The sequence below is a fragment of the Rhopalosiphum padi genome, chromosome 3 (genome assembly GCF_020882245.1).
Source record: "Rhopalosiphum padi isolate XX-2018 chromosome 3, ASM2088224v1, whole genome shotgun sequence".
NCBI lineage: Eukaryota > Metazoa > Arthropoda > Insecta > Hemiptera > Aphididae > Rhopalosiphum > Rhopalosiphum padi.
The window spans coordinates 65,780,758-65,792,961 of record NC_083599.1 but is presented as its reverse complement, the minus strand read 5'-3'; the positions used below and the strand labels follow the sequence as shown (position 1 = coordinate 65,792,961).

At 31.5% G+C, this 12,204-nt stretch overlaps 2 protein-coding genes across 2 annotated transcripts; both read left to right on the top strand.

Annotated features, from left to right (window-relative positions):
- The first annotated feature begins 3,866 nt into the window (after positions 1 to 3,866).
- Positions 3,867 to 6,390, top strand: LOC132925378 (zinc finger MYM-type protein 1-like). Its single transcript, XM_060989780.1, has 9 exons — positions 3,867 to 3,974; positions 4,092 to 4,181; positions 4,345 to 4,422; positions 4,502 to 4,747; positions 4,836 to 4,935; positions 5,014 to 5,130; positions 5,209 to 5,565; positions 5,636 to 6,129; positions 6,214 to 6,390. The coding sequence occupies exons 1-9, from the start codon at positions 3,867 to 3,869 to the stop codon at positions 6,388 to 6,390; spliced, it is 1,767 nt and encodes a 588-aa protein (XP_060845763.1).
- On the top strand, positions 6,334 to 7,445 carry LOC132927221 (52 kDa repressor of the inhibitor of the protein kinase-like). Its single transcript, XM_060991712.1, has 3 exons — positions 6,334 to 6,662; positions 6,727 to 7,052; positions 7,116 to 7,445. The coding sequence occupies exons 1-3, from the start codon at positions 6,452 to 6,454 to the stop codon at positions 7,227 to 7,229; spliced, it is 651 nt and encodes a 216-aa protein (XP_060847695.1). The 5' UTR covers positions 6,334 to 6,451; the 3' UTR covers positions 7,230 to 7,445.
- The last annotated feature ends 4,759 nt before the right edge of the window (positions 7,446 to 12,204 follow it).

Genomic DNA, 12,204 nt, shown 5'->3' with positions numbered 1-12,204 from the left:
TTACAATAGGCATATATGCGGTATTTATAATTTTAACGTGAGTTGACATGATTCTAAGGAACTACCCAACAGTAGTACTTATGGCTTGAGGGATTTTGTGTGGGTAATGAGAGTTATTATTTTTTAATTATGTTATTGCTAGGTCTCTGCACCAGTTTCTTTTCAGCCTTCTTGGAGGGTCACCAGGTATGTTGATAGAGTCGAGGGCAAGGATCAGAGGATTTGAGTGGTTTGCTAGACGGGAGCGGAATAATTTGTAGGATGATTTTGCTACCTCTGGAACTGTTTGGATGTTTAAATCAGTGTGAAGTGTGTGATTTGAGATGTAAAAAGGTGCTTTTGTAATCATTCGTAATGTTATGGATTGAAAACGTTGTATTTGATTAATATTTGACTTCTTAGCAGAACCCCATAGTTGGATTCCATATGCCCACATCGGTTTTAGCAGAGTTTTGTATAATAGGAGTTTGTTTTTAAGGCTAATTGTGGAGTTTTTGCCGAGGAGCATATGGAGGGATTTACGTCTGATGTTTAATTGGATTCGTTTTTTTTTTAAATGTTCGGCCCAGGTTAAACGTTTATCTAGTATTAGACCTAGGTAACGTACGCTAGATGTTTGAGGAATGATTTTATTGTTTAGAGTTACTGGGGGAATTGTATTTTGTTTGAGACTAAATGTGATGTGCGAGGACTTTTCATTGTTAATTTTTATTCTCCATTTGGAATACCACGGTTCCATCAAACTAAGGTGGGTTTGTAGATGTTGGGAGGCAGTTTGCGGGCTATCGTGCGAGGTGAAGATAATTTTATCGTCTGCAAATTCAGCAACATTGGTCTGAGGGGTGGTAGGTTGGTCCGCTGTGTATATATTGTATAGAATTGGAGACAAAATAGCTCCTTGTGGGACACCAGCAAGGATAGGAGATAATTTTGAGAAGACTGATCCTACCTGTGCAACGAAATTACGATTTTCTAAGTACGATTTAAAAAATAAGAAATAAGGAGAAGGGAGAATCGCTTTTAGTTTAAATAAAAGGCCGGGATGCCATACCTTATCAAATGCCTGGGCAACGTCTAATAATACGGCGGAGCAGTATAGTTTTTTTTCCAATGCATAGGAAATAGAGTCTGTTATACGGTGTATTTGGTGTAAAGTCGAATGATTGTTTCGGAAGCCAAATTGCGTGTTGGGAATTATTTTTTTGTCGTTTATGATTTTTGAAATACGTTTAAGTATTAATTTTTCAGTTAATTTTGCAAAGAAAGGCAAAAGGCTAATAGGACGGTAGGATGATGCAATGTCTGGAGGCTTGCCTGGTTTTGGAATTAGGATTATTACTGATACTTTCCATTGAAGAGGAAAATAGGAAAGTCTTAGTATGGAGTTTAATATGTGAGTTAAGTGGATCAACGCTTTTTTTGAAAGTTCTCTAGCTAGTTCTGCTGTAATTAAATCTATGCCGGGTGCTTTTTTAAATGGGAATGATTTTATTAAGTGTTGGATTTCACCTGGAGAAAAAGGTTTTGGAGCAAGATATAATGGTAAGGGAGAAGTTAATGAATTCTCTATATTTTGTGTGTGTGTATAATTTTCTAAATCAGAGTGAGGTTGGAAGACTTCTGCGAGATGAGCACAAAAAGTTTCTGCTTTTTCATTATCCGATTTACACCAAGTTCCATTTGTAGTTTTCAAAGGGGTTTGCGTTATTTGTTGCTTGAGACAATTTCGAGTGGCCCTCCATAAGGATCCGTCTTTTAAGGTGAGTGATGTGATCCAATTGCTATATGAGTCATTTCTTATTTGAGATAATTTTCGTTTAAGAGTTTGTGTAAGATTGTTGTAATAATTTTTATCCGAGGGAAGTCTGGTGCGTTGCCAGCGGGATCTAGCACGGCGTTTGTGCGCTATGAGCTCACGGATGTGGGTGGGTATCAAGAGTGAGTTGGAACTGTGTTTTTGAGTTTTGGTCGACGCATTCCATGCTGCAGATTGGATGTTTTCAGTGAAGTGTGACACCGCATCTTCGATGTCGTCTGGTGATTTTAAACGAGTGTTTAGGTTTATTTTTTGATCGATGGTTTTACGAAATTTGTCCCAGTTCATTAGGCCGTTTATTAGAGTAGGTTTAGTATTTTGGTATGAAGGTAGTGCATCGATAGATAGAAGAATTGGAGAGTGGTCGGAACATGGGTCTAGTAAATTTTGAATTTGATGATTGATGTTGTTTGGGATTTTTACTATAAATATATCTAAGATGTCTGGACGTTTTCTAGGGGATTTTGGCCAGTAGGTTGGGTTGGAAGGTGTTATTGTAGAGTAGTGGTTCGAGTTAATGATTTGGAGTAAGGCGTGTCCTTTAGGGTTTGTGGAATGGCAGCCCCAAATTTGATTTTTTGCATTTAAGTCACCTCCTACGATAAAGTAGTGGCCGAGAGAATTAAAGAATGTTTCGTATTGTGGTGGTCTGATTTTGTGTTTAGGGGGACAATAAACTGCTGCGATTTTGATTGGTACATGATTTAAGTTAATATTTATTAATGCTGCTTGGAGGAAATCCTTATTTATTTTAGGAAGAGGAGTAAATTGTAATGTTGATTTGATAAGAATTGCGGCGCCAGCGTGGGCAGTGTTATCAGGGTGGTTTGAGGAAATTAGGGTATAGCCTGGAATTTTAAATTTTGTGTTGGGAGTAAAATGTGTTTCCGAAATAAGGGCTAAGTCGATTCTTTTATCATTTAACGTAATGATTAGTTCGTTTTTGTGGTTTTGTAAGCCATTGGCGTTCCATAGTAGGATGACTAAAGATGAATTAGTGAGAGAGTTATTTGGCATTCTGGGCGAGTAGACGATCGAGAACTGTAGTGAGAAGGGATAGCAAAGGGTTTATCAGTGCTTTGAATTCATTTATGAAGTTTGAGAGAGTCGCGTTTTCATTATTATTAGACGCATTAGGATTTTGGTCAGATGTGACCTGAGCATAAGAGCGAGTTTGGTATGGATTAGGGTTTGATTGTGTTGGTTGCTGTTGGGTAGTTTTACATTCATTATTATTTATACTTACATTCCTTATGACAGTTGAGTTTGAGTTGGTGAAGTTTGGTTTGAGATTATTTGTGGTTGGTTTGCGGGAACGTTGGAGCTGCTTATACACTTGGCATCCTTTGTAGTTTGCTGGGTGGTCACATTGGCACAGGGCACATTTGGCACAGGGGCGTGCTCACGGGGGGGGGGGGGATGAGGGTGTCATATCCCCCCCCATGAACTCTTTTTTTATGCATTTTCTTAAGTTTCTTGCTAGTTTAGCTTTTCTCGAAAAAAGAGGTAATGTATAATTGGTTTTAATTTTTAAGTTGTGTTAATAATTATTATCAAAGATATAAAATATATATTATAGTAGTCAGTAGATACACATTTGTGAGTAATATTACGTTATCAGATACCAATGGACTATTATAACATTAAAACATTTCAGTCCATTATGTTTCGATATCTATGTTATGAACGCGCCCATCGATATATCAGTACGACAATACAGATTATATCCATCACCACGGACCAAAATAGTTCGTTCCGGGATTCCCGTCACAATCTATTGTTATCAATAACCGAGCCATAATAAACTAATAACTGCGGGCCGTAGACTGTTGTAGAGTACTTACATAATACATAGTTACATCTATCTCTGACTAGTCCGACTGACTATGACAAAATAAATATAATAAATTTTTTTTTATAATATACCTAATTTATTTTGTCGTGATTTTGACGTTTGATCGTATCTCGTGCAGTCGTGCGTTTTGAAATAATAATTTTCATATTTTTATAATAATTATTATTTATTAATTATTACCATACTATTACAATTATGTCAAAACGTAAAATTAGTGATTATTTTTCTAAAAATACAAATCAAGATGATTGTGAACCAACTTCTAGTAAAAATTCAACGAAAACACCAAGTACACTAAATAAAGTAAGTACCCAATACTTAAAATTGATTTACATTTTAAAGTTTAAAAAACTTGGATAAAATGTACCTACTGCATCTGTTCCAAAATCTTTTTACTAACACTATGCAATGTGGTTTAAGATGTCGAATATTAGTGAAAAAACATCAGTTTTGGTTCCGGTTTTGAATTCAATATCACAATCGCCTTCAGTGTCAGTATTTCAAGATCAGGTAAAGTTTTATTTACTATTAAATCATTATAAATTATATCTTTTACAATAATATTTAGTTTTGCAGTTTTTAGCTATGCAAATATGCAATATTAAAACTTATATTTATACACATTACAAATGCCTAACTGCTTAAATATTTTTAATAATTTCATATTTTCTAGACTGAAAGTATGCATGCAAATGAAAATGATATAAGCTTATTCGTAAACTGTAGATTATCAGATGCTGATAAATTTACTGTAAGTTTAGACTTTATTTCTGATAAAAATAAAGTGTTCTTACTACCTACACCTAGTATACATAATTTTTACTGTTTAGGCACTTAAAAATGTATGGTTACCATTGCCAATATTTGAGTTTCCTTTAAACCAAAAAAATAAGAAAAGAGGTTTAAAATTCCAATATAAATGGTTGCTTCAATTTAATTGGCTTGCTTACTCAAAAATAAAAAATGGTGCTTATTGCAAGTTTTGTGTAGTATTTTCAAAATGTGGTGGAATAGGGAATCAGCCTTTAAATAAATTGGTATTAGAAGCATTTGATGCATGGAAAAAAGCTCTTGAGGTAATACAGTATTTACAGTTTTTATGAATAAATTGTTTATATTATTAAGTGTGTTTGATGTTTTAATAGACATTTCGTAAACATTCAGAATGTAGTTACCATAAGTCTGCTGTTCTTAATGCTGATCATTTTGTTAGTATATATACAAAACAACAACCATCAATTATTGAGGCTGTTGACACTGATAGGTATGTAAATAAAATACTCTATTATAATATTAATTTAAATAAGTTATAATACAAATTAAGAATATTTTTTTAGATTAGCTAAAATAAAAGAAAATAGAGCAAAACTTATACCTATAATTGAATGTCTTATATTATGTGGACGTCAAGAAATCGCTTTAAGGGGACATAGAGATTCTGGAAAAATTAATGTCAATGGTCAGTAATCATTAATAAGTATCTAAAATCTATTTTTAATATTTTTAATATATTATTTTATCAAACTTTTTTTTGCAGATGATTCAATTAATGATGGAAATTTCCGTGCTATTCTCAGATATAGAGGAAAAGGAGATGAATTTTTAAAACAAAATCTAGAAAATGATTATCGTTACAAATACATTGGGTCCAAAATTCAAAACGAAATGATCATTGCATGTGGAGATATAATACAAAAAAAAATAGTAAAAAAAATAAATGATTCACAATGTTTTTCAATACTGGCTGATGAAACAACAGATATCTCAACTAATGAACAACTAACTTTATGTGTGAGATATTTGGATACTCAAAATAATATGTGTGAAGATTTTTTGCAATATATAAAAGTAGACAGTCTTACTGGCATTTCACTTTCGTCAGCTATTATAAATGGTTTGTATATTATCTTAAAAATTATATAAATATGTAATTTAATTTATCTATTTGAAATTTAAAATTTTAGGTTTAATTAGTTGTGGAGTTCAATGTGATTTCTTATTTGGTCAAGGATTTGATGGAGCAAGTAACATGTCTGGAAAGTTTAATGGCGTTCAAGCGATTATCCGTGAACAGTATCCACAAGCAATATATGTCCATTGTGCTGCCCATTCACTGAACTTGGCTGTTTCTACTGCAAGCAATATTAAGCCTATTCGAAACTGTTTAGGCATATTGGAAAAAATGTATGTGTTTTTAAAAACTCCAAAGCGTAATAATGCATTGTTAATTGCAATTGATAAAGGTGATTTTGAACCTAAAATCAGAACACTTAAAAGACTTTGTGCCACACGCTGGGTGCAGCGTTATGATGCTGTGAACGATTTTGTCGAACTATTCCCTTGTGTGGTGGCTGCATTAGAAATAATTACAGAATGGAACGACAGTTCTGCCACTGATGCTGCCATATTATTAAAAGCTATTGATAGTGAATTTTTGATCTCACTTCAAATTACTAAAGTAATTTATTTATTTTAATTTTCTAAAAAATAAAGTTTTAAAGTTATTCTTATAATCTTTTTAACTAAACTTCATTTGTTACAGTTTTTATTTTCCTATGGATTGCCACTATGTAAGCAATTACAATCCAAAAAAATTGACTTAGTAGAAGCAGTTTGCCTCGCCGAGGATATAATTTCAGCACTTAAGAATATTAGGATTAATATTGAACAAGAATTTAATAATATATTCTTAATGGCAGAGGTAATCAAAGTCAATTAATAAATTTTATATTTAATTTTTATCAAACAATTTCTAAACACAATATAATGTAATTTAGGAAATGGCTAATGTTATCAGCTTAAATCTATCGGTGAAAAGAATTACAAAAAGACAAACCAATCGTGCAAATCCTTTTACAGATTCTGATAATAATAAAATATCAGACATAAATGTTGAACATTATTATCGAACTACAATATTTATTCCATATTTGGATTTCTTTATTGCACAATTAGAAGAAAGATTTACTGCACACAAAACAATTTTTAAAGGTTTTTCTTTTTAACTAATATTTAGTACTAATTATAATTTTTACTAATTTATAAATTTAAATAGGATTTGAGACTATTTTTTCAAAAAATCAGTTCTTAAATGCAAGTGAAATTGAATCCTTTAAAAATCTGGCAGAGTTTTATTCACCGCATGTAAATAAAGACAACAGTTTGGCTGAACTGAAAATATGGCGAACAAAGATATTGGACAATTCTGAAGTCATTAAAACTGGCCTAGATGCTCTTCAACTCTGCAGTTCCTCTATTTATACAAATTTGAATAAGTTACTAAAAATTTTATGTGTCCTACCCGTTTCAACATCCACCCCAGAAAGAACGTTTTCAACATTAAAGAGGGTGAAGACATACACCAGAAACTCAATGCTTGAAGTACAATACTCTTTAACTTATTAGTTTAACCGACATTCAATATTTACTTGCATTTTATTTTAGGACCGTTTGAATGGATTAACGTTGTTGGCAGTACATAAAGATATTAGCATTACTTCAGATGAAGTCTTGGATGAAATGTCTATGAAGCCAAGAAAACTTGAACTTATACTTTAGGACTTAGGTCTTTAGATCTATACTTTTTTATGTCCGATTATATAAAATAAAATATTTTATAAAATGTTAATTTTGAGTATGTTTAGCTCTATATCTAGTATTATATCATAATATAATATATATCAACCTACTTCTAAAATATCAATATATAAGAAAATTTTTTGTATATGACAATAAACAAAACAAGATACAGTTTATCCCCCCCCATTAGAAAAAGCTGAGCACGCCCCTGATTTGGCAGGAGTCTCGTATGATTTGGTACAGTTGCTGGTTGGATGATTTTCACCGCAGCGGACACATCTAGGCTGGTATGAACAGTATTTTTTTGAGTGGCCGTAGTCCTGACAATTTTGACATTGAATGATATCTCTTCGTTTGTGTGGCTCCTCTATTTTTACTTTGGTATGGAGTAGGGATGTTACACTAAATATATCGTTATTGATTGGGGCTGGTTCTAGATCAACAAAAAACATTGGCAGTTTGTCCTTTGTTATTTTCTTAAGTACGTTAGTTACTTGTCGGACCGAAAAGCCTATTTCTTCAATAGCTATTCCTATTTCGTCTGTCGGTGTCGATGGATGTAGGTTCCGGATAACTGTTCGGAAGGCTTTATCCTCTTGAAGTTGGTATGTGTGATATTGCGCATTTTTATCTTTCAGAAAGTGTATTAATTTACGGTATGACTCTGGTTCGGTAGTTTGTATTTTTAGATCGTTTGTTGACGATTTGAAGGAGAAATTTTCAGAACCAATTAGCTTTATTAATTGGTTGCGAAGTTCGACAAAATCTAATACACCACGGACAAATATTGGTGGTGGGAGTTTGATCTTATTACTAGGTGAGTCATCAGTGATTTTTGTTACGTTTCTTTGGGAATAGTGTGAAGTATTTTCGTTATTTTCGTTCTCTGTAGCAAGCGGCGAATATCTGTTAGCCGTTATAAAAATAGATTTATTTTTTTTTAGGTTCTGGGTTATCGGTAGATGAGAGGTTTCGTTTGGATGTAGATCCCGTGGGTAATGTAACTTGGGATTCATCCATTTCAACTGATGAATTAAATACGTCACTTGATGCACTCTGTATACGACTTTTTGTGGGGCTATTTTGAGATGTAGATAGACTGGGTATTGATTGGCTTGATTTACTTGGTTTGTATTTGTTGATAGGTGGTTTCGGAGCCATTGTGTGTATGGATAGTTAATGACACTGCGACGCGATAGCGGTGTAGACTAATGACCGCCGGCTGTCCGATAGCCGGTGTGGTCGTGTGAGTAGATAATTGGCAATTTAGTAATTATAAATTCTCAATTTTTTTAAATTATCGACAAAGTTTAGATTTTTCGATGTGTTTAAAAACAGTTTAATGTAGAGATTTTCATTACGCATTCAATGGTGAAAATGAAAATTTTTTTATTTCATTTTGGTTTAAGTAACACGGATTTATACGGAGCGATGTACAGAACACGTGTGTAGTGAACGGTGTACGCGGCGCGACTATTTTTAAATTTAATACAAAAATTGTTAACTTAAATTTACAAACATTTTTTATTTGAATTCAAAATTTATGTAATCACGTTGAATAACCTTGAAGAAATAGAGTTCACTTTTTGATTCAAAAATTACAATAATTATACTTGATTATTTATTCTTGTATACACATTTTTTAGGAAATTCGGCTATTAGAAGTCTCATATTGTAACTTTTGCTATCCTAATTCGTTTTAACAAAAAAAAAATTCTAGTAGGAATTCATATAGGCGTATATTTTTTAAGTTAAAAATAAAATACATATTATATTAATACATACCTAATGCATACCTAATAACTATACATATCAACTTAGTAGGTTATTTATCAATGTGTAATTATATAATAATTGATAAATGAATTTTCCTATTTCCTATAGGCGATAGGCCATTGTCTATAAACTATAGACTCTTTAGTACTTCTATATCAATTATTTTGATATTTTGTGCATATTAGTCAGATAAATAAATCAATAAAAATTATGTAATGATGATAAACAAATATTTTTAATTTTATTTCACTATTACGACAAATACAATAAATTTTCATAATTCCCACGATTATAATCATAGAGTTAAATATAATATACACAAATTTGAAATTGTACTATGCTCCTAAAAAGATTCCGGTCGAGCCGAGGCTTGTCCAGCTCGCCCGGTGTGCACGCCTATAGTAGGATGTGTAGATTTATAACTAAATTTTTTAGGATTGTCATAAATAAGGCCTGGGAGTTCTTTTTACCGAGCACATCAAAAAGTTGCTGGACTAGCTAAAACTTAGAATCACACTTTAACGTGTTTAAAAATGAAATTTTAGTGTGCATATTTTCAGCTTTTTTAAAAAGATGCATTTTAGATTCTGAACGGAGTGATTTTTTGATGTGTGTTAATTTTTTTTATATATTTTTGTGTCTATCATTACGTTTTAGAGTAGTAATAGTGCTTTGATTTTTAACTTCAGTCCCGATTTGAAAAGGAAAATGAAACCTAGTTGGTACTTGGGAGGGGGGGTCAAAAGTAAAAAATGTACAGTAGTTTTCAAATGCATCAGGAAAAACTATAAAAAAGTAACGGAAAAACGGGAATTTTTAAGCATAACCAGTTTTCTACAAAATCAAATTTTTTATCTTGCTGTAACTCAAAAACGAATCATTGTAAACACTTCAAATTTTACCAAATGTTTATATTAGCGTTATCTATTTACGATAAAATTTTCAAAATATTTTGACTTTTTTAAAACTCTTTATAGATAATTAAAATTATCATCTTTTCTAAGTTTTTTTTTTTTGAAATGACGATAAAAAAATTTGGTATTCTTAAAAATCTTTACAATTTAATACGAGGTTTATTATAAGCTGTACTTATCGTAGTAAAAGAAAATCGAAAATCATTAGTCACAATTTTTGTTTATATGCATTTAAAGTTCAAATGTTTACAAAATATGTCAAAATCACAAAAATTTACATGGGATTTTTAAATTGAAAATTCATAAAATTTTTGTGATTTATACCTAAGGTTAAAAAAACCCAATACAAGGTTATCTGTAAGTTTTCCTTCAAGTAACTGTAAAAAAAAATTTCAGCGTTAATACAGAACAATTTTAATGAACGTATGAAATTTAATTTTTTACGAAATCGCATAAAATAACGATATATTACAATTAAAATATAGGTAATAATATAATATATCCTACTAATTATCATTGACTGACAAATAATCTCCGTTCAGAATCGTTTTTCGTATGCAATGATACCTGTTATTGCATTCAAATTTAACACATCCATTATAGTAACCAGTGACTTACTCTCCATATCTACTATACAGCAGAGCGATACCCACTTGCCCACCTTTTTTTTTTAAATATACATTTTTTTATAGATTTTAAATCAGCAAAATTTTGTATCGCTTCATTTAGATCTAATTTAAAAACTATAGCATTTTCGATTCTATATATATTATTGTCTATTTGAATAAATATTACACTAAAATTTATAAAATATTCGTATAATAAAAGCGTTCCCATAAAAATAGCGCCACGGGCAACAGCCCGGTTCGCCCGTATCTTGGGCCGGCATTGTACCTACTTATTGTCTAAAAAAAATAAGAAGTCCGTAGTGGCATAGTAACTAATTAAATTCTACAAATGATTGAACACAATTCAAATAAATCCAGTTGGTCAATAATTATGTAATGCTTATTAAAATATACTATCTATCAGTGGCGGCTCGTGTGTATGTGCACAAGTGCACGTGCACTACCTACCTAAACTCAAGAAAAATTGAAAACAAATCATAATAATACAACTAAGCACCTGTAATGTAATAAGAATTATTTTCAAAATATAAAAATATAAATTCAGAGTATTATGAAAATAATAATATTATAATATTATGTATTTATGTTTAATATTTGGATTGGGTTATTTCGACTGCTAAATGGCTGTCCGCGACGGAACGGTATCGGCGTGTATTATTATAGTAGTGCAGTTGTGCACACAATCATCGTGCACATTTGTACAGTGTAAAAATTGAAGCAAGTCGATACACGCAGCCCGCGTTGTAATGGAGTTGGTGTGCACATTTGTTTGTGTGCACATAACCAATTAAATTATTTTCAGCGAATTATTTTCGACGTCGCCGCGTCGGCATCGGCATTATTATGTTATTATAGTTTATTTTTACTCTCATTAATTTATTATATTATTTCGATTATCAGCTGATAATATTAGCTAGTCGATCATTATCGGAAATTCAAAACATTATTAATCGTGACCATCGTGTTTCTGTTTATTATCGACGACCGACATTAACGTATATTAATATATTATTACTCGTGTATTTGTTTTCAATTTTTAAAATGAACTCAGTACAGCAATTAATACTGCAATGTAATTTTTCATCAATCTCGTTGGAGAAAAAGATGGAAATAAAAAATAAAGGTAGGCCTACTCCAGATTTAAATATTAAACAAATTACTAAATGTAAAACGAGAGATTATGTAAGACAATTTAAAAATGATATATATAAAACTAATGACTGGATTTGTGGTTGTTCAGAAACAAATCGTTTGTATTGTTTTCCCTGTCTACTTTTTGGTCAAAAATCTAATGATGCCGCTTGGGTAAAGAATGGAATAAACGATTTAATTCATTTAACTTCTAAAATCAAAACACACGAAAAATCAATGACACACATAAATTCTCAATTAAATTTAAAACTATTAGGGAAACAAGACATAAGACAACAACTTTCTAGTGCATATCGGTTGAATATCAAACAATACAATGAAAAAATAAGTCATAATCGTTATATATTGAATAAAATCATAAATTGTATTAAATTTTGTGGAGCATTTGAGCTTGCACTCCGAGGTCACGATGAAAAATCAAATTCAGAGAATCCCGGCGTATTTCGAGGTCTTATAAACTTTAGTTCAGAGTTAGATTCGGTA